The 24,691-nt window shown below is 40.6% G+C and overlaps 1 protein-coding gene and 1 long non-coding RNA gene across 3 annotated transcripts in view; one reads left to right on the forward strand and one right to left on the reverse strand.

The window, feature by feature from the left end:
* Window positions 1-3,061, reverse strand: ccdc43 (coiled-coil domain containing 43). Its single transcript, XM_079365784.1, has 5 exons — window positions 2,808-3,061; window positions 2,152-2,245; window positions 1,372-1,507; window positions 1,145-1,200; window positions 1-237 (listed from the first exon to the last, which is right to left on the reverse strand). Exons 1-5 carry the CDS (start codon window positions 2,979-2,981, stop codon window positions 50-52), a joined length of 648 nt encoding a protein of 215 aa, XP_079221910.1. The 5' UTR covers window positions 2,982-3,061; the 3' UTR covers window positions 1-49.
* Window positions 3,036-24,691, forward strand: part of LOC306837919 — a 25,068-nt gene continuing 3,412 nt past the window's right edge. Inside the window, exons 1-4 of one of the 2 annotated variants that reach the window (XR_013781005.1) lie at window positions 3,036-3,124; window positions 6,091-6,156; window positions 10,606-10,718; window positions 14,586-14,918. This is a non-coding gene — a long non-coding RNA (uncharacterized lncRNA). Of the gene's footprint in view, window positions 3,125-6,090; window positions 6,157-10,605; window positions 10,719-14,585; window positions 14,919-24,691 lie in introns of those variants that run through there. The other variant, XR_013781004.1, reaches the window with a different exon arrangement.

Raw genomic sequence — 24,691 nt, forward strand, 5'->3', positions numbered from 1 at the left:
AAAAAAAAAAAAAAAACCTTTACCAAACAAAGTGTCCTTTCTTTTGGTTTTATCTTTTGCGTTCACCTTTCTGTGTACGCTTCTTCTCCTTCTCTTTTCTGTCTTGTTTGGCTAGTTTGTCTTTCTCCCGCTGCATCTTGTCCGTCTCTTTCTTCTTCTGGGCATCTTCTCGTGCCTGGTCCCGCTTTTGCTTCTGCCTGTTCATCACCTCTTCCACATTGGTGTTCTTAAACAGGGCTGACACTTTGAATCAAGGACAACTTACATGAAGGGAAAGTACTCTGCTGATTATCATTTAAGAAACCATGTATCATATATTAACTATTTTACAAGTATTCCCTTATCTCTTTATAGTGTAATATGTAACAGTAAGTAGTTTGGACCACAACATTTTGATCTGGAGAAATGGATAGGCCTGATTCAGCACTTATCTTTTTAACAGACAGCTTCAAAGCATGTGTGTCAGAGACTTATGGTTTAAATGATGGTATCCCTCAAGGACGCATTCTTGGACCTATTGTGTTACAAACTTAGGAGTTCTTAAGTTTAAATTCACACTTTTATCATCAGCTGTCCTGATAATTGTAAAAAAAACCTACTTGTTCAGAATGCTGCCACCAGAGTCGTAAGAAAAAAAACAACATTATCCTGTCGATAATTCAATGACGATCACTCGTCTTTGAATGCTTCCCTTTTAAATGTCCCTAATGTGACCAACACGAGCACTGGGGGGCTTTCTGTTTTCATGCTCCTAAACGGTAAGCTCTCTGAGGGCTTATACACTGAAGACCTACCTTTTTAAATTAGCAGTGCTTTTACCGACTTTCACGTTTCTTACATCTGTTTTTTATTTAGTCAACTTCTTACAATGTGTTATACATTTTCTGATATTTTTTACACTGTATAGATTTTATTAACTCATTGTATTCCATTAATGTCTTTTGTTAAATTAATTTAATCATTGGAAATATTGTTTATTGCCTATTATTAACTTTTGTTTGAGTCTTTCTTTCACTTCCTATTCTTTTGTGAAACACATTGGGCTGCATGTTTTTTATGTATGAAAGGTGTCTATAAAAAAAAAAATCTGTGTTGAGTAACATTTGAACAGCTTCTGACGTGAGACCACTGTAACAAAGGATACATTTGTCATTCGTAGGAAAGTGATTTCCACTTGTTGGCTCCTCTTCCTCAGCTTCAGTGCTTTAGTCAAGGGAAAAAATAAACCTTCAGGGATAAATAAATGTTAAGAGGGAGAACAACATTAAATATACATGTACAGACTTTCTACCAGTTCAAAGAAAAAAAAAAAAGGTAACCGAGTTGAATCAGGGACCATGGCTGGCTGACAAAAAGCAATCTCAAGGATATTCCTCTTCATCTGTTACAGTAGCATATTGGGCGAGGAGGGCTTCTTTCCTTTTCTTGGACTCCTCTGACACCTCCTTGTGTTTCACCACAATCTGGGCTTGTTTTTCTATCATGCTGGCGATGGCTTGAACCTCAGCTAGAAAAGAAAAAGAGAGCAAAGTTCAAATAAAAACTATTACCTCAACTTCCACAACCTACTTTCCATTCTCCATATGAATATATACTAACAAACGGAGCCTCACTGATTCCTGTCTAAGCCTGAGGATCCAGACAGTATACACATCCTTATGGTTATGTACACAGTAAACAGCCTCACTAGCTCTTTCCAGGATTAACACTGAAAGTAACGGAGTGGAAACAACTTTTTAGCATTAGCACAAGTGCAGACCAGATAAAACACTCCGCAGTCTCAGATACTTTTTTACTGTTTATTTATCTTTTTTTTTTTTTTGTTTGTTTGAAAAGTCTTAATCCCTCTCCATGACAAAAGTGTCTTGCACTCTGCTCCAAACTTTCACAGCAAACATTTTTAAAACTTAAAAGATGTAATTCGTCTGTATGTTTACCAGGTACTGGCGACAGACTCCGGAGCAAGCTGTCTTTTCTGTTTGGTTGAGATTTAAATGAGTTGAGGAGCCTGCTGGCTCTCTTACACAACTTTAAATGACTAAATAACTTTTTTTATGCACATTTGGTTGTTCTCCAGAAGTAGCTGTAATAAAAAAGAAGAAAAAAAACAGTAACTGGGAATTCAAACAAAAATCCTATTTAGACAAATACCATCATCAGCATCTTTTTTGGTTGCTGATCGGCTGCGCCACTCTGTCCACTGTTTGATGATTTGTTTGCAGATATCTGCTACCGTCTCCTCATCCTGCACACATGTGTAAATGAAAATTAAGCAAAAGTAACAAAAGACTGTACTGTGACTTATATTACCTCGGTGTAAAAATGATTAATTATTGATGCATGCAAAGGTGTTACTAAGATCTCTTATTTGACTTTTTTACAACAGCAAATAGTTTGTTTATATTTTCTGTAATTCTCTGTTAACATAAGATGAACAATTGTTACACTTCATCTCATTTTGACAGTTTATTCTAAACATTCAAAAGGTTTTACAATTGTTATGATGACTTTGTGGTTCTTCTGAAATTCCCCTGAATTTGCCAAAACATCAAGGGTTGTATCAGCATTGAAATAATAAATCACTTCCAAATGTGTGAAATGGATAAAAACTTTCACCTCTTCCTTACAGATCTTTTTGCAAAAAACAAACAAACATAAAAACAAAAACAATTGTGCATCAGCCTTCGTTATTTAGCTGCAAACATGACAGCTCACATAGGCGTTGTGACAGACAGCAACACATGTTAAAGAGAGAAAAAAAGGAAACACAGCCTCGGTAGCAGAACGTGGTGTGCACTTATATTCACCAGAAATGCGGATAATATTCCTTGAAGCGCATCTTCTTTTTCCTCGTCGCTTTCCTCTTCTTGCAAGACCCCTAAAATGTACGCCCCATACACCTCACGGTCCACATCTAAAGAGTCCAAACGATCATTTAGCCAGCTTTCAAACTCCCCGGTGTCTGTTCCGGGCGCAGCCATCTTGGCCCTTTGGGGTCCTCTCGTGGCGTACGGCTGTCCAGTATGATTGCCTGTGAAAAAGTGCGAGAAAGAAGCGGCGCGTGTTTTGCTTGCTCAGGTGTTTGTTTTCTGAGCGAACGACGAGCAAAACAGTCATGGTCCAGGTAACAGAATCATGTTTGCTATATTTTCTTATAAGCAAATGTGCATAACAAAAACAACAGTCGACACACTTTTACAAACTGTTTGACCAAAGACTGTATTTTTCAACAAACAAAACCATAGAGGAGAGAAGGGACTCTGATTTGTCCCTATATGACAGGTCGTGTGAGTTGTGCTTAAGTTTAGCTTTTTTAAGACTATGAACAGTTTTCAATCAATGGTTGCATTTTTGATGTGAAATGTTCATAAATGACACACCAGTAGGCTTTTTTTCTATCAGTCACCCCATTACACAGGTGACGTTTACAATGGAGTTTCTTCTTAGTCTTTTACAATAGGCAATTTCATTCGTTAGTTTTCGTCTCCTTTTACCAGTGACAGTGACATTGTACAGCATTGTAGTTGATACTGAAAACATTAAGTCACAATAATGTGAAATTACACCTTGAGCTCCTAAGCCCCCCACCCCAAAAAGAGATATTTAAGAACTTAGGTTAATAATTGTCACCTTTAGGCTAAACTACAGCTTGTAGTCTGTGAACACACATCACTGTGATCACTTTTTCATGTTCTTATCCCTGCTTGTTGAATTAATTTCAGCAGCCAAAACATCAATCAGCGATAAGATAAATACTCAGTATTGGCAGCCATTTAAGTCCCCTTGGATAATGCCACAAATCCCAAGTGCTTGATTGAAAATGGATGTTCGATTGTACCACAGTTTACAGAAGCACTTGTGCACTCACTTGTTGGCTTTTGGCACAAGGCAAGCCACGGCTCTTCTAATTACAAAGCTGATCTCAAAATGATCAGTTAGAGCCCACTTTTCACATTCAGTGGGTTGCTGGCAGTCAAACAGCCACTGGCAGAACGCGATCATGTTCGAAACATGCTGAAATAAAATGACTTATTTCACCATCTCAGTCAGATGAGAAGGATTTATTTGACAAATAATGTGTACTATTGTAAATCTTACAGGAGACTTGTTTTGGTGCATTGTGACACTGAGAAAAGTAGGACAAGTTAAGTTGTTCATTTGTACGGTAGCACCAATTTGATCGTGACTGGGGTCCCTGACTGAGCAAATACATGCAAGGTTGAAATACAGATGTGCTGAGAGTAAGCTTTTACAATAAATGCAACATTCTGCTTTTGGCCTCTGGGTGGAAGTAGAGGACATACTTTTCTCTGCTCCATTTTTAAGGTAGAAGAGAGTAAAGCTGAGTCTTGGATTAAGTTGCATGACAGCAGTTTTGATCTTATTTAGTGTGTGATTCATCACAAATTGCTCCATGCATGCGCATCAGACTCCATTTGTTAAAGTTTAGTTGTAAGCAGGGCTGTGGAGCAAGAAAATGCCCTGCCAGCTGTTTGTTCGTCCTCTTTCATTTGACACTGGGACAGCAGACAACACCTCCCAGCTGTTTGAATATATTTAACAATGTTACCATGCGAATGCTTGATCCTGCTTCCAGAAAGCACTTTGAGCAAAAGGGGGGGGGGTTATGGTTGCCTGTCTCACACACCCTGTTTACCCCCAAAACATGCACACGCACACACACACACACACACACACACACACGTCCCCTTCCCACTGCTCCCACATAATGGCTTCACACGTCGCTGGCCTTGCAGTAATGAAGTGTGAAGCTTCTGTGACGCTACAGGGAAGCTACCCTGTAGAACTGTACTCTATTTCAGTGCACCACCTTCAGTTCCTTACGGCCAGGATACATTTGCTCATATTTAGCTCACTTCGTATGTTCCACAGGATGATGGCAAACTAACTTTCCTCAAACACATTTGAAAGCATGCAGATAACTTGGTGCACTGTGCTCAATACTTCTTATCTGTGCGCTGGAAAAAAAAAATGTCTAAAGTAGTCCCGGCAGTTCCAGTCTGTGAAGAAGTCTAAAAACAAGTTTAAACCTATTTTTTTTCACACACAGCTCCCCTGAAACACAATAAATATTTTCACTTGTTCTCAATTTAAAATGTAATACATTCTCTAAAGCTGAATGTTAATTGATATATCAACTTCTGCTCACTTGAATTGTAATATGACAAGCAGTACATCGTTCTAAAGTGTATTAATAGTATAGTATACTAAGTGCCAATACAGCACCCTGTTAACAAAATGATATTCAAGTTTTGGGGGAAACTGCTATTACAAGAGGCTGCCGTAGTCATATTTCAAGATGAAGGGCCCAGGGTCCGCGCATAATGCCATCGCCTCTCTTTGCACTGCATAGCTTTAGGAGGCCTGTCCTATTTATATTGAGGGGCTGTAGATTGATGCGAAATGACGAGGGCCGCGAGGCTACTGAGTGGGTGGGCGTCCACATGCTCTGCTCTACAGGCAACAGTCTCCTTCTATACACAACACACACACACACACACACACACACACACACACACACACACACACACACACACACACACACACACACACACACACACCAGATACACACTTGTCTTCATGTCCCAATGCCACCAGCTTTAGAAAAGCCCTACAGTCTCAATGTGCAATGTCCTCTCTATGTCAACATATCCTCTATCCCAACGTTAATGTGACAGAATATAACCAGAGCCCAAACAAGCAGGCGGTACAGAGCAATGAAAAGCAGAATGAATAACAGGCATGTTTCCTCCTCTTCTCGAGCAGCCTCCTCATCCCATGGCTGCTCGACTTGCAGCGATGCTGAAAGTTTAAAGGGCCGATCATTCTACTGTATAATCTGGCGTTACGATTGATAAATCCCTTCAGGCAAATTTGTAAAATTGGAATGTAAAATAAGATGCGTGTAACTTGAGATGGCGGTTTGAGCGACTTGTGAGGACGTCTTTGTCATGTGCCAACAGAGACATCTCTGTTAAATCTGTCACATTGTGGCTAATTCTTAATGACGTAACATTTTGATGCGTCATCTCCTTTAATGGTCTGATTGTTTTCATTGTGTGGTTACAGAGGGAACAGTCCATGATGACACACATGATGGGTGGTATGATACCAGAAGAAGGTCACGCCATGGTGGTATGTAAAAGAATTCTCCACTACACATCCTTTTTTTTTTAAAATGACTGTCACACATGATGTTTTTATTTGTCATTAATCATTGTTAAGGGATCATCGTTTTCTTTAATAATTTGTATCCCCTGTCTGTGATTCACCGTCTGACACACACACACACTCACACTGTACACAGACTCACACGCTCTCACTCACTTGTTTTTTGCCCCCCTCTCGCCCTCACACACTCTTACAAATACAAACTTCATTTCTGTGCAAGAAGAGAAGTGATAGTGAAAAAGAAGACACACGTTTATGACACTATGCTTTAAACGAGATTGCTATAATTAAAGACTGCAGATTACTTCTTGAATCTTGTGGATATAATTTCTTAGCAAAGATTGGTTTCACACATGAATTGTGGGAAGGTCTCACATAGTTCACCCTGTTAAAGTTACTGACAGCGTGGAGCCAATTCAGGTGTATTAAATATCTTTAAGTGCTAAATGTTTTACATTTTGAAAAGTCAATTCAAAGCAGTCAACCACAACGTTTCTCTTATAATTGGCGAGGAAATGATGAAGAATTGACTTCACACAATAAGACTCAATAGACTCAGGTGGCTTATGTTGATGAAAGTTTATTTATCAGATGAACACTCGAGGAGACATGGATCAGCGTCACACCAAAGGCTCTGCATATATTCAAAGAGATATTATAACTATCAGGTTTGTGTCACATTGACTCACCTACTATAATCTGTGACGTCTATCGGAGCTTGGAATGAACAACACGTTCTCTTCATGCAGATATCAGGAAGAGCTGTTGAGACTCTCTAAGCTGTCCTTGGTTTCTAGTCAAAGCTGAACTGTACCAGGTCTGACTGACGTTAGAAACAGCACATTAACATAATGCTTTTCACACATTTAACTAAGTAATTACAGAGATTTCCCCACATTAATGTTATAAGTGAAAAGGTGTTGAGATAAAAGCCTAAACGCAGCCGATCAGTCAGACTGTAGATATTAATAGATGAAGCCTGATCTGTCACTGTAGGGTGCTCTGGACTCCCAGCGACGGTGGTTGCTATGCTGAACATGCTGTCTCAACATAACTTTCATTCAAACTAACACCAGGCAAGAGTTTGAGCTGAGGTGGGTTTTAAGCAACGTGACAAACTGTTGCATCACGCATGCCGGTCCGTCCGTTCAGCTACGCGCCTGATAGTGTGTAAGCTTATCCTTCATAAAATCAAACCCAAACCATTTTTTTTTTAACCAAGCTGTAAAAACGTTAATTCCTGCTGTAGAAACTGGCTTTGCTGAATGGTTGTGTACGTGACTGCAGAATTTTGCACTTCTGCATGGGCTCGATTTGTCAACACACAGAGGTTGCCGCTTGGTTAGACCAGATTATTGACTCAAGTCTGACTCATGTCCACAACTCTGTACTTTATTTATTCATTTCTTTACACACACTAAATAAATACTAAATACTAGGCAGTAGGCTTATAATGTAAGTACAAAAAGCATATGTGAAGATATGAAAAAGACATAAAAAACAGTAAACACCTGCTAGATTCCACGTAAAGTGCACAAACATAGTTTAAGCAAGCGACATCTGGAATTAACTCTGTTTACATCGGATCCCAGTCATTAAATACAATGTGTTTTCTTTGACTTATGTGGTGCTTGTTACAGACTGTCAGGATAATGATGTCACTTTCCTTCCAGTAATCTCACTTGCTCATGTGTTGGTTAGAGCCCACACTGCATGTGATAGAGAAGAGAAAAATTAGCTTGCACTGGGAGAAGAGGGAATAATCTGGTTTTGTGTTATAAAGGCTCCTATAAGTAGTTATGCGTTTATCAGGTTAAGTGTTCTGGAGGTGGACTTCCCACTTCTCCCTCTCAGGAGGCTCGGTGCTTGCACTTCGCTCATTGAGCTTTTTAGTCTGAATTGCAGGCAATTAAAACCCCGCCATATGAGTGAGGAAAAAGGTTATGAATATGGAACACTGACTCAGAGAAATCCGCAGAGACCACTCGTGGAGTTCTGAGGGTTCCTTTCTCCAAATCATCGGGAAGCACAAAGTACATTTGACAGCGTTTCTTTTCGCCTGTCCCTCTCTCAGCGTGCATGTGACTCCCTTAATGTCTGCCCTGAGGTTTTAAAAATGCAAAGCCCATTCCTTCCAGGTAGTTGAACTTCCGTGACCTCTGGCAGCGAGGAGAAACTTTTTGTCTTGGGTTTGGCGCCCTGCCTGGCTGACCGTGCCAGCTCTTGCCGCTCCTGAGCAGAATGGAGGAGTGATGGGAAGGGGGCTGAGTGGATGTGTCTAGACAGCCAAGTGGATGAGGGCAAATATTTAGTAATGCCACTTGGGGAGGGGATCCAAGCCTCCTCCCTCCACTAAAGCATGCCACTTAGCCACAGAATCAGGCCATGTCTCCATCCTACTCCCCGTGCTGCTTCACACTCTGTATTCAGGGTCACGGATCTCATTTCTTGGATCATATTTCAAGCTGGCCACAGATGGGGAATTAAATTGAAGAGCGGGCTCGGTATATGGCATAAAGGATGGATTTTGGGGGCTTCTCAGAGAGATGATACGAAAAAGGAAAACGGATACTGTAGATTTAGCTGTACTCAGGCTACTTTTAAGGGTCTGTGCAAATGAATACATGAAACGCTGACTGAGTTGTGTCCTTACTGAAAGCAGAGAATCCCCCACAGTCATCACTTATAACACACTGTGACACATCAGTCTCCTCACTTTAAAATGACTTATTTGGTTGATAGCTGAATGCAGTCTTTCCCACTCTCTTTCAAAACAGTGTCAGGGAGATATTTGACTATACGGCGTTTACATGCAAACACCAATTTTATATATTTCTATAAATATTCAAAGTAATTCACAATCCATGCAGATCCCCATGGATTGTCTCCCCTTAGATGCCACATTTGAATAAGTCCTGATCTGATGAATTGCTGTCAGATGACAGCCTAATAAGGCTCCTCAAACCAGGATAGATATTAATTCAAGCGAATCAGCACATGACGGTTTATGGCGATGATGTAATGTCGCCATGGAAGGTGGTGACAAATAGGGGGGAAGTAAAAGTCGTAGTCAGAGAGACTGACAGTCCGGATGGGCTTTCTACTCCTTGTTGCTTCAGACTGGTGCTGGTGTGGCGTCTGCTCATGGGCTGAGTCCACCCGGCTCCACTGGTAGCTGTCACTCACCCACATGTCAGGCGGCGTGCTGCAGTCTCGCGCCACCTGTGTCTATATGATTCGCCTCTTTACTCTTTATCGGGTGCTCGTACCCAATCAGAAAGTCTATCTTTGTTCTCGTGGAAAAACATCTTTTTCCAACCAGCAGCAGTCATCAGGGAGTGGTCGATCAATCAATAATATCATCAGAAGAACATTTTGGCTACGTACCTTTCATTAAACCAATAACTAAAAATGTTTTTGTAATGGGTTTAACTAAATGTCCCTAATGCTGAATCTATAAAACAGACTGGATGATGACGGCATAACCCAATTGGGGGTCTGACAAGAAACACTGAGACTTAGTGTAAACTGTAGAACAGACAACTTTAATGCTCTCTTCACAACATACGTCATAAATTCCTTCCAGGTTTAGATTCCTCTGTGGTGTGGAGAATCATATTACCTTTACTCTTTGAATGTCAAGCATCTATTTAGAACAATCTCTCATTACACTGCGAGCTGAGTCAGTACCTTTTGCTTCAGAGACATTACCTATGATATACATTTCTTCAATTATGGTCAGAGCTACTCAGAATAGATTGTAGTCTGCTGACATCAAGATCATTTCTACAGAGTGTACCCAAACTGAACGAATACACAGAAATTCATACTATCAGTTTTGTAGGGGAGTAGAAGTGAGCACTACTCCCATGATTCCTTGCCAGCCTTGACATCATCTTTTTAAAAAAAAATTTTTTTTAATTGTTTTGATTGAGAGCCTCCTGGTGGCGGATTTAAAATATTGTGCGTTTTTCTCAAATTCCACCCAACATGTAATTATTTGTGACAACTTGTAGTTTTGTTCAGTTCTTTAGATATTCCTCCACAATAATGTTAAATGAAATTTAAGGTCTCCAAGCTTATCCCCACTCTTTGAAAAAACAATTGATTCATAACTGTTGGACGATCAAGCCGTAGAATCAAACCTACAGACTTGACAATGTTACACAGAGCTTATCTCGTAAACGCGTCACTCTTACTTGTGGATGTAAACCTTCTGATGTAATGGAAACATTTGTGCCACTCTAATGTAATGTTGTATTGTAGGATTCACCCATCTGTCTGCAGTTTTTCTGTTCCAGCGTGTGTCATCTAAGTGTACAACAGCAAATTACAGCTTATTAGTACCAATACTAGCAGTGACAACATTTATCAGGGAAAACATCTCCTACTCTCCCTAATTGTCCCCCTCAGGGCCCGCAGTTATGTGGACCGGTATCGACGGCGAGGCAGTCATTAGGACATCACACTTGAGCTGACGAGCGGAGAATTCAGGGGACATGTCCACCCCGATTGGTTAATTTGATGTGAGTAGAATGACACTTCATCTGTAGCAGATAAGAGTATTTATAGTGTAGATAAGAAGATCCAGACAGGCCATTGTGCGTTTGTGTGCTTCTGTTTCTGAGCTCCTGATATAAAGCACTGCCCGAAGGGCCAAGTGGCTAAAGCGAGGCAGGCCAGGATATGAATAACAGGCAGAGAGCAGGGGAAGCTGGAGGTTGAAAGGGCAGTAAAGTTTATATGTCAAAGAACAAGAATGAGTAGCTGACATCCAACTATATCTGCCAATCTCTCCTGGCCTTTGAAAGTGAGTGACAAAGGGTGCAGGTCAGTCGGCCTCTCTGAGCTTTTTTGTCTCTTCTCAACAATGGGATCTTGTCTAACACTGATACGTCGCTGTCTGTCACTTTTTAACTTGCTGATATTTGTCACTTTGGTTTGCAGGAAGTGCTGTGTGAGGCTGTCTCTTCTGTACCTTTTTGAATGTGTGTGTGTGTGTGTGTGTGTGATCAGATTATGATCTCCAGTGAGGTAGACTTGTCCCTGCTGCTGCCCCTCGTTCAGAGCGATACCTCCCTCTTGCCACCTTCCACTCCATGCTGCTAACATCCTAAGGGAGTGACAGATAGGAATCTGAGTCAGGCCTTTCAGCAGCTCAGCAGCCGCTCACTGTCTGCTCCCAAATGCATGGATATTTTAAAAAGGCTTTGTGTCTAAACTCTGGTTTAACCTCAGGCTAGGTCTTCCACTCTCAGGTTCTCACTCGTCTCTACTGTAGGATGGTGCACAAAAGGAATTTGCCACAATGTGCCCTCCGTTTTGTCTCTTTCACACTCCCACCGCAAGGTTGCATGCAGGTACAAACATTTAAGGCATTTTCCACAAATGTCTGAACGATAAAGCAGAACTTCTTCTCAGCCATTTAAAAGGCTTTGATGTCTTTATGTAGAATGGGTGAGGCTAGAGGAGCATCTCCCTTCTGCTGCCTCTTGGCTACCAAAGGCCAGATTTATGCCGGTAGAAGATTATCAGGAGTTCTCACACAAACGAGATAAAAAAAAGAAAAAAAAAAGTGAGCAAATGTACTCCCATCCCGACTGTCAGGCATCTTGCTGAAGACAGGGGAATTATTTTGGCAGCAACACTAATGTGTTGATGCTTGTTGTTTCCTAAACTGATTTCCTTAATCCTCCACTTGTTCCACGCTTTGTAAACACGGGGGCTTGATTTTATAATCTGGGAGGTTCCACTGACGCACAAAAAACACACACACACACACACACGGACTCCAATAAGTTGTCCCTCTTACCCTCTTCTCGTCAGCTGCTGCCCTAATTAGTCAGAATTAAGACGAATGCCTGGGCCTCCCACGATCAATTGGTATCGAGCGGACCTTCGCTCGCCCCTGCCTGGGGGCCTCTCTCGGCCGGCAGATCATTTATATCAATCGCTTTTGTTTTTCTTTCCTTCCCCGTTCCCATTCTTTCGTCCACCAAGTGCAAAGTTCGGTCAATTGGCTACAGAATGGGAGGCAGGCAGAAATGGCAATGGTACGTTAACTGCTTCAGTATTGATGTCATAAAGGGACACATTCTCCAGGAATTTTCAAACACAATGTATGTATGAGTTGGCCTGTCTATATGTGTCGGTCGGTTTGCGGGAGGTTGTTTGATGTGCTCGATGGTTCCTATGTCTTCTCCTTTCCTAACAAGCTGACCCTTTCGATAGAAGAGCGTCTCTTCTCTGCCCTTCTTCCTGCTCTTTTTGCCCTTCTTTCATGTCTCCCCCTCACTCTCCCTTTATCCCTTGTTATTCCGACTGAGAAGGGGATATATGTATTGCACCATGTCATTGATTAAGCCCATTTAGAGCATGCCAATAATCAGTGATGTCTTTGTTTTACCTCTCACTTGCTTCTTTTCCCCAAGAAAATGTTTGGCAATTTTTAACATTTTATTTTCTATGTTTTTTTTTTGTAAAAGGAAAATGGTTTAATGAAAATAATACGTATCCGTTCTTTCATGTGGTGGCATTCATGTTCACATGAAAAGAAGTTTACTTGAGATGTTTTCTCCCCTTACAGAACTATAAATTGGCCAGATTTAGATCGTAATACACTTTCTATTTTTTTTTTTTTTTTTACAGCAATTAGAATCTTTTTCCCGTCCGTCTCAATTTTGCTAAATGTCGAGCTGCTTCCTTGTCTAACTGTGACTGTGATCTATTTAATCACACGCTTCAATACTTCACGAACACATGAGAGTGCTGGATATAGAAGAAATAACATTTATACAATTATACTCTTACAGTGCCAGAGAAAGGGGAAGGGAGAAAGAGAGTTGGAGAGTGTGTGCATATGGAGAGAAGTGCAGACACGTAACAAAAACAGCACATTTAATGGTGAATCCTTGTGTTACTCTCTAACGGTCTCTAACGGTCCAACCTGTCTTCAATGAATGATCTCTCCTGCTGGCTGATAGAGTATTCGGAGATCGGCACGTTTAGAAAACCTGCAGCTTTCTCTCATGTCACTATTCTTCCCCTTTTGATGTGTTTGGCAGCACATTTTTCAGGTGCACTGCAGCTTCTTCATGTTGCATGCTTTGTGCGCATGCATTTTGCATTTGATATGTTGCATGTGTATGATGCCAGACTTGGATAGTGCGTTACAGCCATCAATGAGTTGGCAGCTGGCTTCTTGGTTGGTGGCTCCTATTCTGTGCAGCACAGTGTGGCGGTATGCTTGGAGCTCAGTCCAGAGGAGGGAATTGGCTAACTAGCTTAAGCTGTGATGCTAAGCTAAGATGGACCTCAGGCTACACTTTAAGCTCATGTGCACCAACTGTGACAGTGCCAGATGAGCTCTACATAGCCACATCAGTGTTCAATTGTGTGTGCGTGTGCATTGATATTTGAAGGGGAGTATGTTTTTTTTAATTTGGGTAACATTTCCATGATTTGTCTCCAAGGACCCCCCACTGTCCTAGCATGAAGACCCTGTCTCTCTCTCTCTCTCTCTCTCTTACATACTCAGTTGTTTTCTGATTCTTTGCCATCTCCTTTTCAGAGACGAGGGCAGACAGAACTCAACTATGCCTCCTCTTCCCCTGCTTCAGACAACGCAGGAGAAGGCCCTCATCTGTACAAACACAAACACAGCTCTGTGGTTCTACTTTGAACTCAGAGGCCATTCGGGATATAAAAGAGAGATACAAAACCAGAGTGGGGGAGGATGCTTTATCGTGTCTTCGTGGATTAATGAAAGGAAAAAATGGGACAATTAATCCTCCTTTCTCACTCTGTGATGTGGTCTGTATAGGATATGATGGAGACAAAGTGCATGTAATATTAACCAGTGTATCCTTTCACAATTTTTTTTTTTGCCCATTCGCAGGCGTTTTCTGCTTATTATCAGCTTTATAATGAGTCACAGAGGAGGAACACGCTCTCCTCCTCTCCCCATGTGCTTCAATGTGTTTGATTGGGTGGGCTCTGTATTTCTGCCTAATTTGCCATTGTGAATACTATTGAGCTAAGTGGCCTAAGTTTGTTTTGCTCCCCAGCTACCTGCTGTTCCAGCATTACCACATGGGTAAAGAAATGGGGATTTAAACAAACAGGGACTGCAGTATCACGTTTATGTGTGAGGAGTAAAAATGTAAAGTGATGCTGACGAAGACGGATGTGTTGAAGGGAGACGAATGCCCGGGCCCTTAGGTGTTGTGCCATTCTTAGAGATGGTTCCTCCGAGACCACTCAACTGTGGCTCTCCTGTACTCCTGCCAAGCTCTCTGGCAGATGGCTTACACAGTTGCACCAAAGTGGCATGGGAAAAATTATGGAAGCAATAGACACTAATATTTATCCTTCACGTTTGTGTGTATTTTCAGAGACAATGATCAGCGTACCCTTCAAGAGATGAGGACAGAAGTCATTCACGTGCGCTTCTGGATTTATTCCACTTTTTCTTGTTTGTTGTTATCATAACTCCAACCACAGAAATTAATAAGAGGATAGTCTGCAAAACAACCAGATGATCTGGACTTGTTTTTAAAATGCCACTCGGTGCACAAATCTGGTGTTGACATTTTACCAAACAGCGCACAATGATAATCGCGTTCTCAAAATAATAGGGTCTGCTGTCCCTTTCTTCACTTTGATTCTGTTGTGAGATCAAGCTGAGCTAAAATATGGTGTTGCTGCCCACAGAACACACTTGAAAAAATATATACCACTGTGTTATTGATTTTTATTCAATTGCTAAAAAAAAAAAAAAAAAAAAAGAAGAAAGTTCTTGTTTGTGTTCCTGTCAGTTTTTGCATTACATATCTGGAGCATCAAAATCAATTATTGTGCAGGTTCAAGTGGGATATTATTGTTTTCTCAGCAATCACTGGTGTATTTTTTTTACATTTTGGAAACCGCTGCATCCCACTGTACAGTCTAACTTGAGCCTGTGTTTTGGGGAACTGGATGCAATGGCGGTGGGTTTCTGTCCTCCTACCTGAAACTGCTCGCTCTGCATCTGCTCAGCGACTGAGAAGGCAGCACACCCAGAGAGAAACGAAGCGACAGCCTGTTCCCCTTGCTTCATGATGTATTCACAACGAGAACATGTTGTGTAGAGATCCACATGGCAGATTCTTGTTAGCCTCGATCCTGAATAATCAGTTGTTGCCAGGGCTTCCAGTAGCAGCCTGTGGGGCCACAGAGACATACCCGGGAAACCTTACGGGCCCCTGCTGGGAGGAGGAGGGGGCCGTTTGACTGCTGCGTCTGTCTATCAGGAGATTTGTGGGGAAGCTCGGGGCACAGAGTGGAGACAGTGTCAGGGCGATACCCTTGACGCTGATGTGATTGAGTAGACAGCTGCGACCCGCTCCTTTCTTTACCCGCCACCCGTCTCTTTCATCCTACATTCCAAACCGCTCTTTCTTACACAATCTCTCCCCCCGAATGAGCGATCACTTAAAACAGTGCTGGTTATTATACCTAAGCACATCCTTGTAATTTATGCATGATTGCCTGGCAATCTAAGGCAATTCATCATCCTCTTTCCTATCTTTCTTTTTTTTAATCTGTTGGTGTCTTGTTCTCTGGACCTTAATCTATAGGGCTATTAAGAATGCCTGTGTAATAATGGCTCAGCTCAGGTGACAGCGTGACATTGGCGCTGTCATTGGCTCAGGTTTGGGACCCTAGAACCATAAGAGACCAGAGCTGGGTAAAAGCCATTACACTACCTTTTATTGTTTGGTGTAACATCAGTGTACATGGACGTTGGGACATTGTCTTGATAGCTTTATGTGGACATAATCTAAATTTGCTGGAGGACATGTAGACTTCGCCTGAAACAACATGTTTGTTGTAGGTGAGGTGGTGGCACTTGGATAGTGCCTGTGCATTTTGAGAGGACCTGTCTGCAATAATGACTGGTTTTGCATGTGATGTCACAACCAAATGTGTAAGAATTTAATCACAATATCAGTTTAGCAATTTCAACGTCAAAGAGGGCACTCTTGGACATTGTTAGTGTTTGAGATAATTGACTGTCCTGCGCACACTTGGTCAGCTGGAATTGACACAAGCTTTGTACTGCAGGTTTCCGACTTAACCCGTCTGCTTTCAGACATTTGCAATCTCACATTTCGCTCCCTTGGTTAATTTCATGGACTAAAGACATTACGATTACTTGACCTATCACTCATGAGTTCACCCAATGGTTTGTCTTAAATTGGCAATTTGCTTTTGCCGTCTTGTTCTTGTTTTTTTAGAAACCGATAGTTACCATATTTGGACCCAGAGGAGAGGAATGCAAGGTTTGGTATGTATCAGTCTTTTCTCATTGCTAATTTTCAAATGAAAAACTAGCTAGTTAACCATCACAATCCCCGCTATACATGAGTCTATCTCTAGCTGAGGGGATTCATGAACTGTGGCGATCAGAGTTGGTTATACTGTGAGAGAATTATTCCATATGATGATGTCATACTCATGTAAAAACTGTAGTGTTTCAGCTAAATCTTGCACATAGACTTTAATAGATAGAAAAATACATATATAATATAATGAGATGGTTACTTTGGATTCTTTCTCTGTTTAGCAATTGTGATTTTACAAAACAAGCAGAAGTAGAGCTTCTTTGACTAAATGTTCTGACATGCCTTTCGCTGTCAAGCGGTCTTCATTGATTAATTGTGAATGAAGAAGACAGCAGTGTTTGTAAAGGTCCACATTTTTTACTGCTGTGCATTTTTTAGTGATGTTTGTTTTTCACACAAAGTCACGTTGTTCACACACAGGATCAATACTGGGAGGAAGGGCCAGCAAGCATGTCTGTTGCTGTTTACATGTGTCTGTGCGCGTGTGGCTGACATCATTAAAATATCCAGTTTGAGCCAAAGGTGTGAGCAGCAACTCTATGCATGCTGACCCTTCTGTTGTGGAGTTGTACATCTGCGACTTAGAGGCATTTCTAATGGATGCTGACCTTCCTCCACGTTCTCTTTCAGTTCCATTCAACATCTATCAACCTGGGGATGTATCTTGATTTACCCCTTTGTCCCTCTTCCACTTCCTGCTTGTAGAGTGGAGCACCAGAGTACACCTCAGCCTGTTGTAGTCCGTTGTAATCTTCCTGGGCTCAGTAAAGACTAAATTAAGAATTGAACAGCATGAGCAAGAATGAGACAACAGACGGCAGAAGCTCAGGAGACAATCAGACTGGCAAATGGGCCACAGTGAGTGACCCCGGCTTATCTCTATCATAATCTTTTCTTATCTAATTGGGTTGTTTTCATGCTATTTATTCACAGTGGAGTCAGTAATGTCTTTGGTGGCTGTTATGCGAGTATGGTCGTCATAGATTTAGAGAAATTAATAAGAGGAATTGGCAATTTTGAAAATAAGTTTTTTTACTTTCTAGTGGAGAGTTGATGGTGAATATAACAAAACGTCTTAAAATGATAAATTGTACTCAATACTCTGGCCTTTTTATTGGTTCAATAGACACTTATCCTGATTGGAAGATTATACCTGCCTTCTTCTATCAGGGGGAGGACATTTAGAAGAAATGGCCTTAGATCATACACTAACATATTTCTTTACAGATATGAAGCAATGAATGAATAACCTGAACAACTATTACACATTTTTATTTACACAGTAGTAAAGTCAGAAAAGTTTTTTTTTTTTTTTTATTCAAGGTGGTAAAGTTATTTAATTTAATTACATGATTCATGTTAGTGGATGGTTTTATTGTAAGATGAAGTTCTGCCCCAAATAACTGGATCTTTTAAAAATACAGTAAGCAGAAAACAGTAGTTATGTGTGGTACACCAACGCCAACAGTGAACAAAGGTAGTACAAATATAAAAACAAAACAGTTTAACAAACACATTTGTTGTAGCTTTATTCAAACATAAGCAATTACAATCACTTTTTATCATGGTGTACAAAACACTTCTATTCAAGCTACAAAACTGTTCTACCTCCAGTGAACGACACAACATGTACCAGAACTCAGGATCCTGTGGACGTGCACAAATGGAGAGACGTCAAAGTGATGGGACTGCCCCCGGCAGGTGCTTCTGGCCTGGGGGGAGGGGGGGCGGGATTTGGTGCCTTGCTCAAGGGCATCCGGCAGTGCCCAGGAAGTGGTCTGGCATCTCTCCAGCTCTCAGACCAATACACATATTAGGTCTGCATCTAGCTGAGGTCCGCTAGCTTGGCAAACATGTCTTGCTCGTCAAGTTAGCTGTAACTCTGAATGGACATAAACTGTATCAGCCTTCTCAGAACTAACAGGCATTTAATGTTTAATGTTACAAAATGTTGAGCAATTTTATTACTCAACATTTATTACGCTCCCTGATATGCCTTTATCCTCTTGCATTGTCAAACTGTGAATGATTTTCTTTCCTCCTTGCTCACCTCTCTATCTGACTTATTCACCTCTTCTTCTGCCGTTCACTTCTTTTCCCTTTTGTGCAAATTTGTATTGAGGCCAAAATTCCCCTCGATCATATTTACCTCTGCAAGTTGAATTTCTTGTAAAGGACTAACGCAGATGGTCAGGGTAATGTTAAGAACAACCAGATGGTATTTAGACAGATATGAGTCAAATTTCAGTTGATGTGCTACAGTACAGAGCTGCATCTTCTATTAACTGTGGACTGGCAGTGAGGTATAGGCTCTTCAAAGTCAAATGAAAAAGGTAACACTTTTCCCATGAATCTTTTTCTGTTCATCCTTGGATAAATGGGTTTCTTCAGTCGTTTCTCTTTATTTGAAAACACTTACATAAAAGTCTATCTCGTGAGTCTGGAAAAAAAAAATATCCCTGGCAATTAAGTAATCCACTGTAAAGACACCCTGATGATTTGTGTCTTATTTAATTGTCCATATAGATGTTTGTGCAAAAAGCTATGTGCCAGCGTTTGTCCTCATTTACTTCTGTATAAGTTGGAAACCATGTGGGTATATTTTTCGGGATTGTACCTCCAAACATTTCCTCAAGACTCAGAGGAGCAGTCGGTGCGTTGATTTCCCATTGGTCGAAGCTGGTTGAGTTTAAAGAAAAAGGTGATAGATAGGTGAACGATTTAAAACGCTTTCTTTTTTTTCTCTTTTTTTCCCAAACTGCAGCACTCACACCATTCATGACGTCTTCCAAATTAAAAAGCCAGAAAGTAAATGTGGGTTTAATGAGTAAGGTGACTTGCTGCAGGTTCTTTGAACTTGAATTTACTCTAATACCATACTATAGAGTCACACAGTGGCAGTAATCATCTGTAGGAAAAGCTGTCTCATAGCTGATGTTGGCTATACAGTAGTTTATACAATTCAGTGGAACTTGTTGTCATTATAGCACATAATAATAAATAGTTAAATAAATAAGAAAAAAGACATTGCAGAACTATGACTGTCAAACACTTGCAGTATTTAATTGTGATTAATTGCTATTTTTCAATAGGAAATCACAATTAATTATATGTAGGACATTCTGTTAGTTAGCAAATAAAACATAGAATTAATTATGCTTTTATTTTGCTGTCTTAAGCTCAGAGTACTTTTGCCGTTTGAATTCAACCCATTTTATTTTGAAAAAAATAAGGACCTTCTGGTATATCAAAGGTTACGACATTGACTTAAGTATGTTAAAAAAAACTCACTACTTATCAAAACTTGAAGGAACAATAAAAAGTGAAAGGTTTGATGTCATATTTAAATTTCCAAACCAAACCAAAGTTTGTTCAAAATGTCTTAAAACCACCAAGGCTCAGGGGTTTAAGTTCGACCCATTACAGAAAATAAACAGCCAAACTCATCCCCCATTTCTTTAGTTTAAAATGACCTTGTTTCATTGATGAGTAACTACATAATTCCAAACACAAAGTCAGAGGAATTTAAAGTATTTTTTAATTCTACCTTTCTAGGGAAAGACAGTTTTCTATATTCATAAATGGGTCCATAACTGTTTAAACAAAAACCTGAAAAAAAAAGTCACAAGTTTGATTTGGACACTGAAATGGTCTTAACATGCAGAAGGCCAGAGGGCAGTTGGGTTGTTCAGCACTGTTGGGATTTGGCTTTCTTGCTGGTGATGTTGCCCTCAGAGCTTGGCGACTCCTCAGAGACCATTGTTGTATACGCCATCATCTTCTTCTCACATGGTACACAGAGCTCGCTGAACATGCAGGCCTGTTAGATGGTCCCGTGACAGCTCACTGTGACATTTCTCTTTCATCCCTGTCCTGCCATGTCGGCTCATCAAACGTTCTGTTTCTCTCTCTCTCTCTCTCTCTCTCTCTCTCTCTCTCTCTCTCTCTGTCCCTCAAGCTCTTACCACTTGAGGCTATCCAGCTTTCTTAACAGTGTGAAGGAGAAGATAGAAAAGGAGGCTGCAGAGACATATTGTACATTTTATTTACATCTACGGTCTCCCTCTTCATGGTAGGCTGCAGCTGTCGTGATCTTACGATCACCTGAGCAGTTCCGGTGTTTCAGATGGTCTGGCAGTTGAAGGTATAAGTGTTAGTGACAAGCTGACAAATTCAGAGGCTCGGTGTCACAGCCTGTCTGATCACACAAATCCTTTCCAACAATCTCTTGATAGCTGCTTTCCAGGGACGGACAGGACAGAGATGGCCCGGCAGACAGCTGTGTTTAGGGCTTAAATTGAAGACGGATAGTACAGAGGAGGGAAAGTAGACATGGTGTAATCAAAGAGATGGAAGAATGTTGTCAATCATGCCGTCTGGTGTCCTGGTAAGGAAGGAGGGATTAATATGGCCAGAATTGAAGGATCTTCAGTGTCAGAGCGGGAGCCACCCTGATTTTCCTCAAACTCTTTAAAGAATCTATCTCTGATAGCTATAAATCTCCTCACTCTTTTCATGTCATAAGTCATCAAACCTTATCTTCCTACCCTTCCTATTTGACTTCTTCTCAAATTAATGTTCATCACCAGAGGGAAGATCACAAAGTGTTTGACAGAAAGTGCGTGAAAAGACACAGATTTTATTACAATACATTTTGAGGATTAAATACAGTGTTGGTATATTATTATTATTGAAATTATTATTATTGCAAAATAACACAGTGTAGCCATAGTGTTTCCTGTTTGTGGTTTTTGCTGGCTAATTACCTGTGGAGCTTAGTAATGTGCTTTACAAACGAAGAGACCCAACATTAATAACAGTCCTGCGTGGACTTTGGCAGGCACGCACAAGAACATGTGCACAATTCATACACCAGCACACTGAGAAGGAAGAGGTGCGTTGTACATTATTGGCAGCAGCTGCTGTGCTTTAGTTAAAACACATAGGGATCCTCTGTAGGGACATTTTGGTGGCCTGAGCAGCAGAAGCTACAAGAGTCTGAAAGGACAAAGTCTAAACTTCATTAACAAGCTCGAATACAACATTAGACAACTTGACACATTTGTTATTGACGTGGTCTTTGGGAACTATGTGCCAAAACAGCTCCCAAAGAGTACCAAAATGATAATAATAAAAAAAAAACATGCTAATCACTCGACAAAATTGTATCCATGTTCATGCATGGTGTTGTGTGTTTATAACAGACAATAGTCCCATTTCTGAGTTCCCCAGTCTATGGGATTTAGGGAAATAAAAGTGAATTTGATTTCAGACAGGTGTTTTACTCGAGAACCTCTGAGGGCTCTCTCCTGACAGTGCTACTTCAAAAACCCTTTGCAAAAAGTGAGGAGGGGCTGTCACCAGCAAGTCCCTGCTGATGTGTCACAGAGCGTCAAACTTTAAAGGAGTTATTTATTCATCCATATCTGTTTGTTTGCATTTTTCATAGTCTTCGCGCCTACTAAGGAGCTGGGGGCAACATTTTTAATCGCTGAGCTCATCGTGTATGAGTAATTTCAAAGACGGTGGGGTTTTAATGCTTAATTTGTTACCTGTTTCCTCTGATTACTGTTGGGAATGCATATAAATTTGTCATTTTTTGCTTTACCTCACAGTAAGTCCCACATTCAATCCCCGCTACAGTTGTTGGATATGAAACACTCTGAAATTAATTAAAGCGTCATATTTCAGCTTAAGCGACCATAGTCAAATCTTTTATAGAAAATGCCCCCTTCTTTGGGTTTTATGGGTTATCACCTTTTGATTTGTGGGGTTTGATAGATATGACTTTGGTGCCAGCCAGTCTATTTGCACTCGCTCTGACGGACTGTGTGTAGTACTTAATCATACACACTGTAGTCATTCCAATTATTGATACCTTAATAATAGACAGTTAATTCTAACATTGGAGACAGGATATTCTGCTGATTTCTGCTGTGTTTCAGTGAGTCATTTCCCCGACAGCATGATATCGACTGTCTTAATCATATTTAATCAGGGTTTTAATCTTGTTCTTTTTCCATTGCTTAGAAAATTCCCTCAATCTTTTTTTTTTAGGCACATATAAACATGTTTTTTTTTAATTGCTGTTAACTCCCTTAACACCGTTTTTCCTTGAATCAACAGATTAGTTTCCCTCTCCCGTTTTTTTTTAACTTCTCTTTCATTTTCATTTTTTTCCAAATGTTTCTCTCTCGGTCTTCCTTTCCGTTTTCACACATCAAAAGAGCATGATGGTTTGACAGGACGGGCCCTAGAAACTTGCTGTCTCCCACCAGGCCCTCCAAAGTCTCTGCTCCCTTATTGAACTGTTTTCTGCCCCATTTCTGGCTTTTCCATGGCAACTTGGAGCCAGCCAGCGTGTGAGCGAAAAAGAGTGAGGTCTCCAGTGGAAGCAACATCTTGTCTCAGACAGCTGTCTGCTAAAAAGACAAAGGAAAGTGGATAAAAAAAGAGGAAAAGGCAAAGTTTGGGAAAGTTGTTTTTCCCCCTTTTACATCAAAAACAACTTCAGTGTGTGTGCAGGCTGCTGCAGTGATCTACTGCTGCTGCATTGTTTAAACCCTTTGACCATTCTCGAGCAGTGGGCCTCTGCAATGCTTTAAAGAAACCCTATTTCTCAGAAAATATATGATATTTAATGACAAACATGACAATTGTGGTCTCTCCTTAATTGGTTCCTAAGCAACCTGTTCACTTCACACTTTAACTGACTGACAGGCCTCAAAGTTTCATCAGTGGGACTTCCTCAGTGGAAATAACCCACATTTCACTCTATTTTAAGCTTAATGTCAGATGTAAAGTCTCACCTAAACACACGAGTCTCGACGTGTGCCAAATAGATACTGGTTCCCTCGAAAGCCTACATGTACACTTGAATCTTTTCTTACACAAGAGCCTCTCTTACAATCCTTAACCTCTCCTCTGCAGGTTCTCCACTTGAATGTGGTAACATTAAAGTCGGGTTATGCCCGCGTCTTCTGTAGGATTACACCAGAATCCCAATGGTTTTAAACAGTCACACTCTGCCACTCAAAGCTCGACATTTTCGTTTATTAAAGGAGCTTGGGAATCTGCGCTGACAAGTCAAGCGTTTTGTAGAAACAGAATTGGGGAGAGAGAAGAACAGGATTCAGCAACTGGGGTTTTCCTGTTTGAAAGTTTCAGTTTTAAGACTCTCATCGCCTCTGTCACTCTGTTTAGAAATTCAGCCACAAACCATGTCTAGGGACAACAAGCCCTAAAGACGGGGAGGAAATAAACAGGCAATCTAAGAGTTCCAATAGCCATGTCTTCAAAGGAAAATTTCCCTGTCAGATGAATATTTGTCTGCAGGAAATTTGCTTCACCGCTTTAGTGCTAAAACCATTTAGCAGATTGCTTTTTATTTTCTTATAAATGCAGCAAAATCCAAAGGAAGATTATGGACAAAATAAAACAAGATACAGGGGGGCAAAATAAATTCAGTAAAGAGGGCTCTGTTTAGGAAAGGCATCTTTGCCTGATGTATTTATTGTTTATTTATTTGGATTTTAATGTTTTTGAATGTAATGGGAGAAATCCACCTTTGACCTGTTGGGTTCACCAGCTTTCATCAATGTTTAAGTTTAAAAAAAATAATAATAATAATTTAAACATTTTCTAATCCAGAAGTAAGGCCAGGGATGTCCCCAAGTAGCAACCTCTGTTATTAAAAAAAAATCCATCCAATGCAAAAGTACAACAAACTGCAGTTACTAGAGTGACCACTGGGGCTGTTTAAAATGTCCTGGAAATCACATCCAGAACAATGTTAAAATGCTTTATTAGACAGCAGAAATGAGAATGTTTACAGCCTGGTTAAAAAAAAAAAAAAAATGTTGGTCTGATTAGTTCATGTCTTTATAGGCACACAATGTAGTGAGGGTGTGTTTTTTATTTTATAACTCATCTTTTTTGAGATTATGAAGGATAGGAGTTATGCACAATTTGGGGCACAACTGCTTGTACTGTAAGTAGGCACATAGAAGCCTATAAAAGCCTCTGCTTCAGCTCTGACAGTTAGTTTGAGACAGCCTTTTTCAGTATTACGCCCCCATTATTTGGCTTCAGAATACCCCTTTGGTAACCAATGG

The sequence above is a fragment of the Symphodus melops genome, assembly GCF_947650265.1.
Source record: "Symphodus melops genome assembly, chromosome: 17".
NCBI classification, from domain to species: domain Eukaryota; kingdom Metazoa; phylum Chordata; class Actinopteri; order Labriformes; family Labridae; genus Symphodus; species Symphodus melops.

Bases quoted from the DNA above. Each gene is read 5' to 3' on its own strand.
- ccdc43 (XM_079365784.1), bottom strand. From the start codon at position 2,981: ATGGCTGCGCCCGGAACAGACACCGGGGAGTTTGAAAGCTGGCTAAAT. The intron at 2,246-2,807 runs GTGAATATAAGT...ACATGTGTGCAG, and splicing joins GAATATTATCCGCATTTCTG to GATGAGGAGACGGTAGCAGA. The intron at 238-1,144 runs GTATCCTTTGTT...TCAAAGTGTCAG, and splicing joins CTTTCCTACGAATGACAAAT to CCCTGTTTAAGAACACCAAT.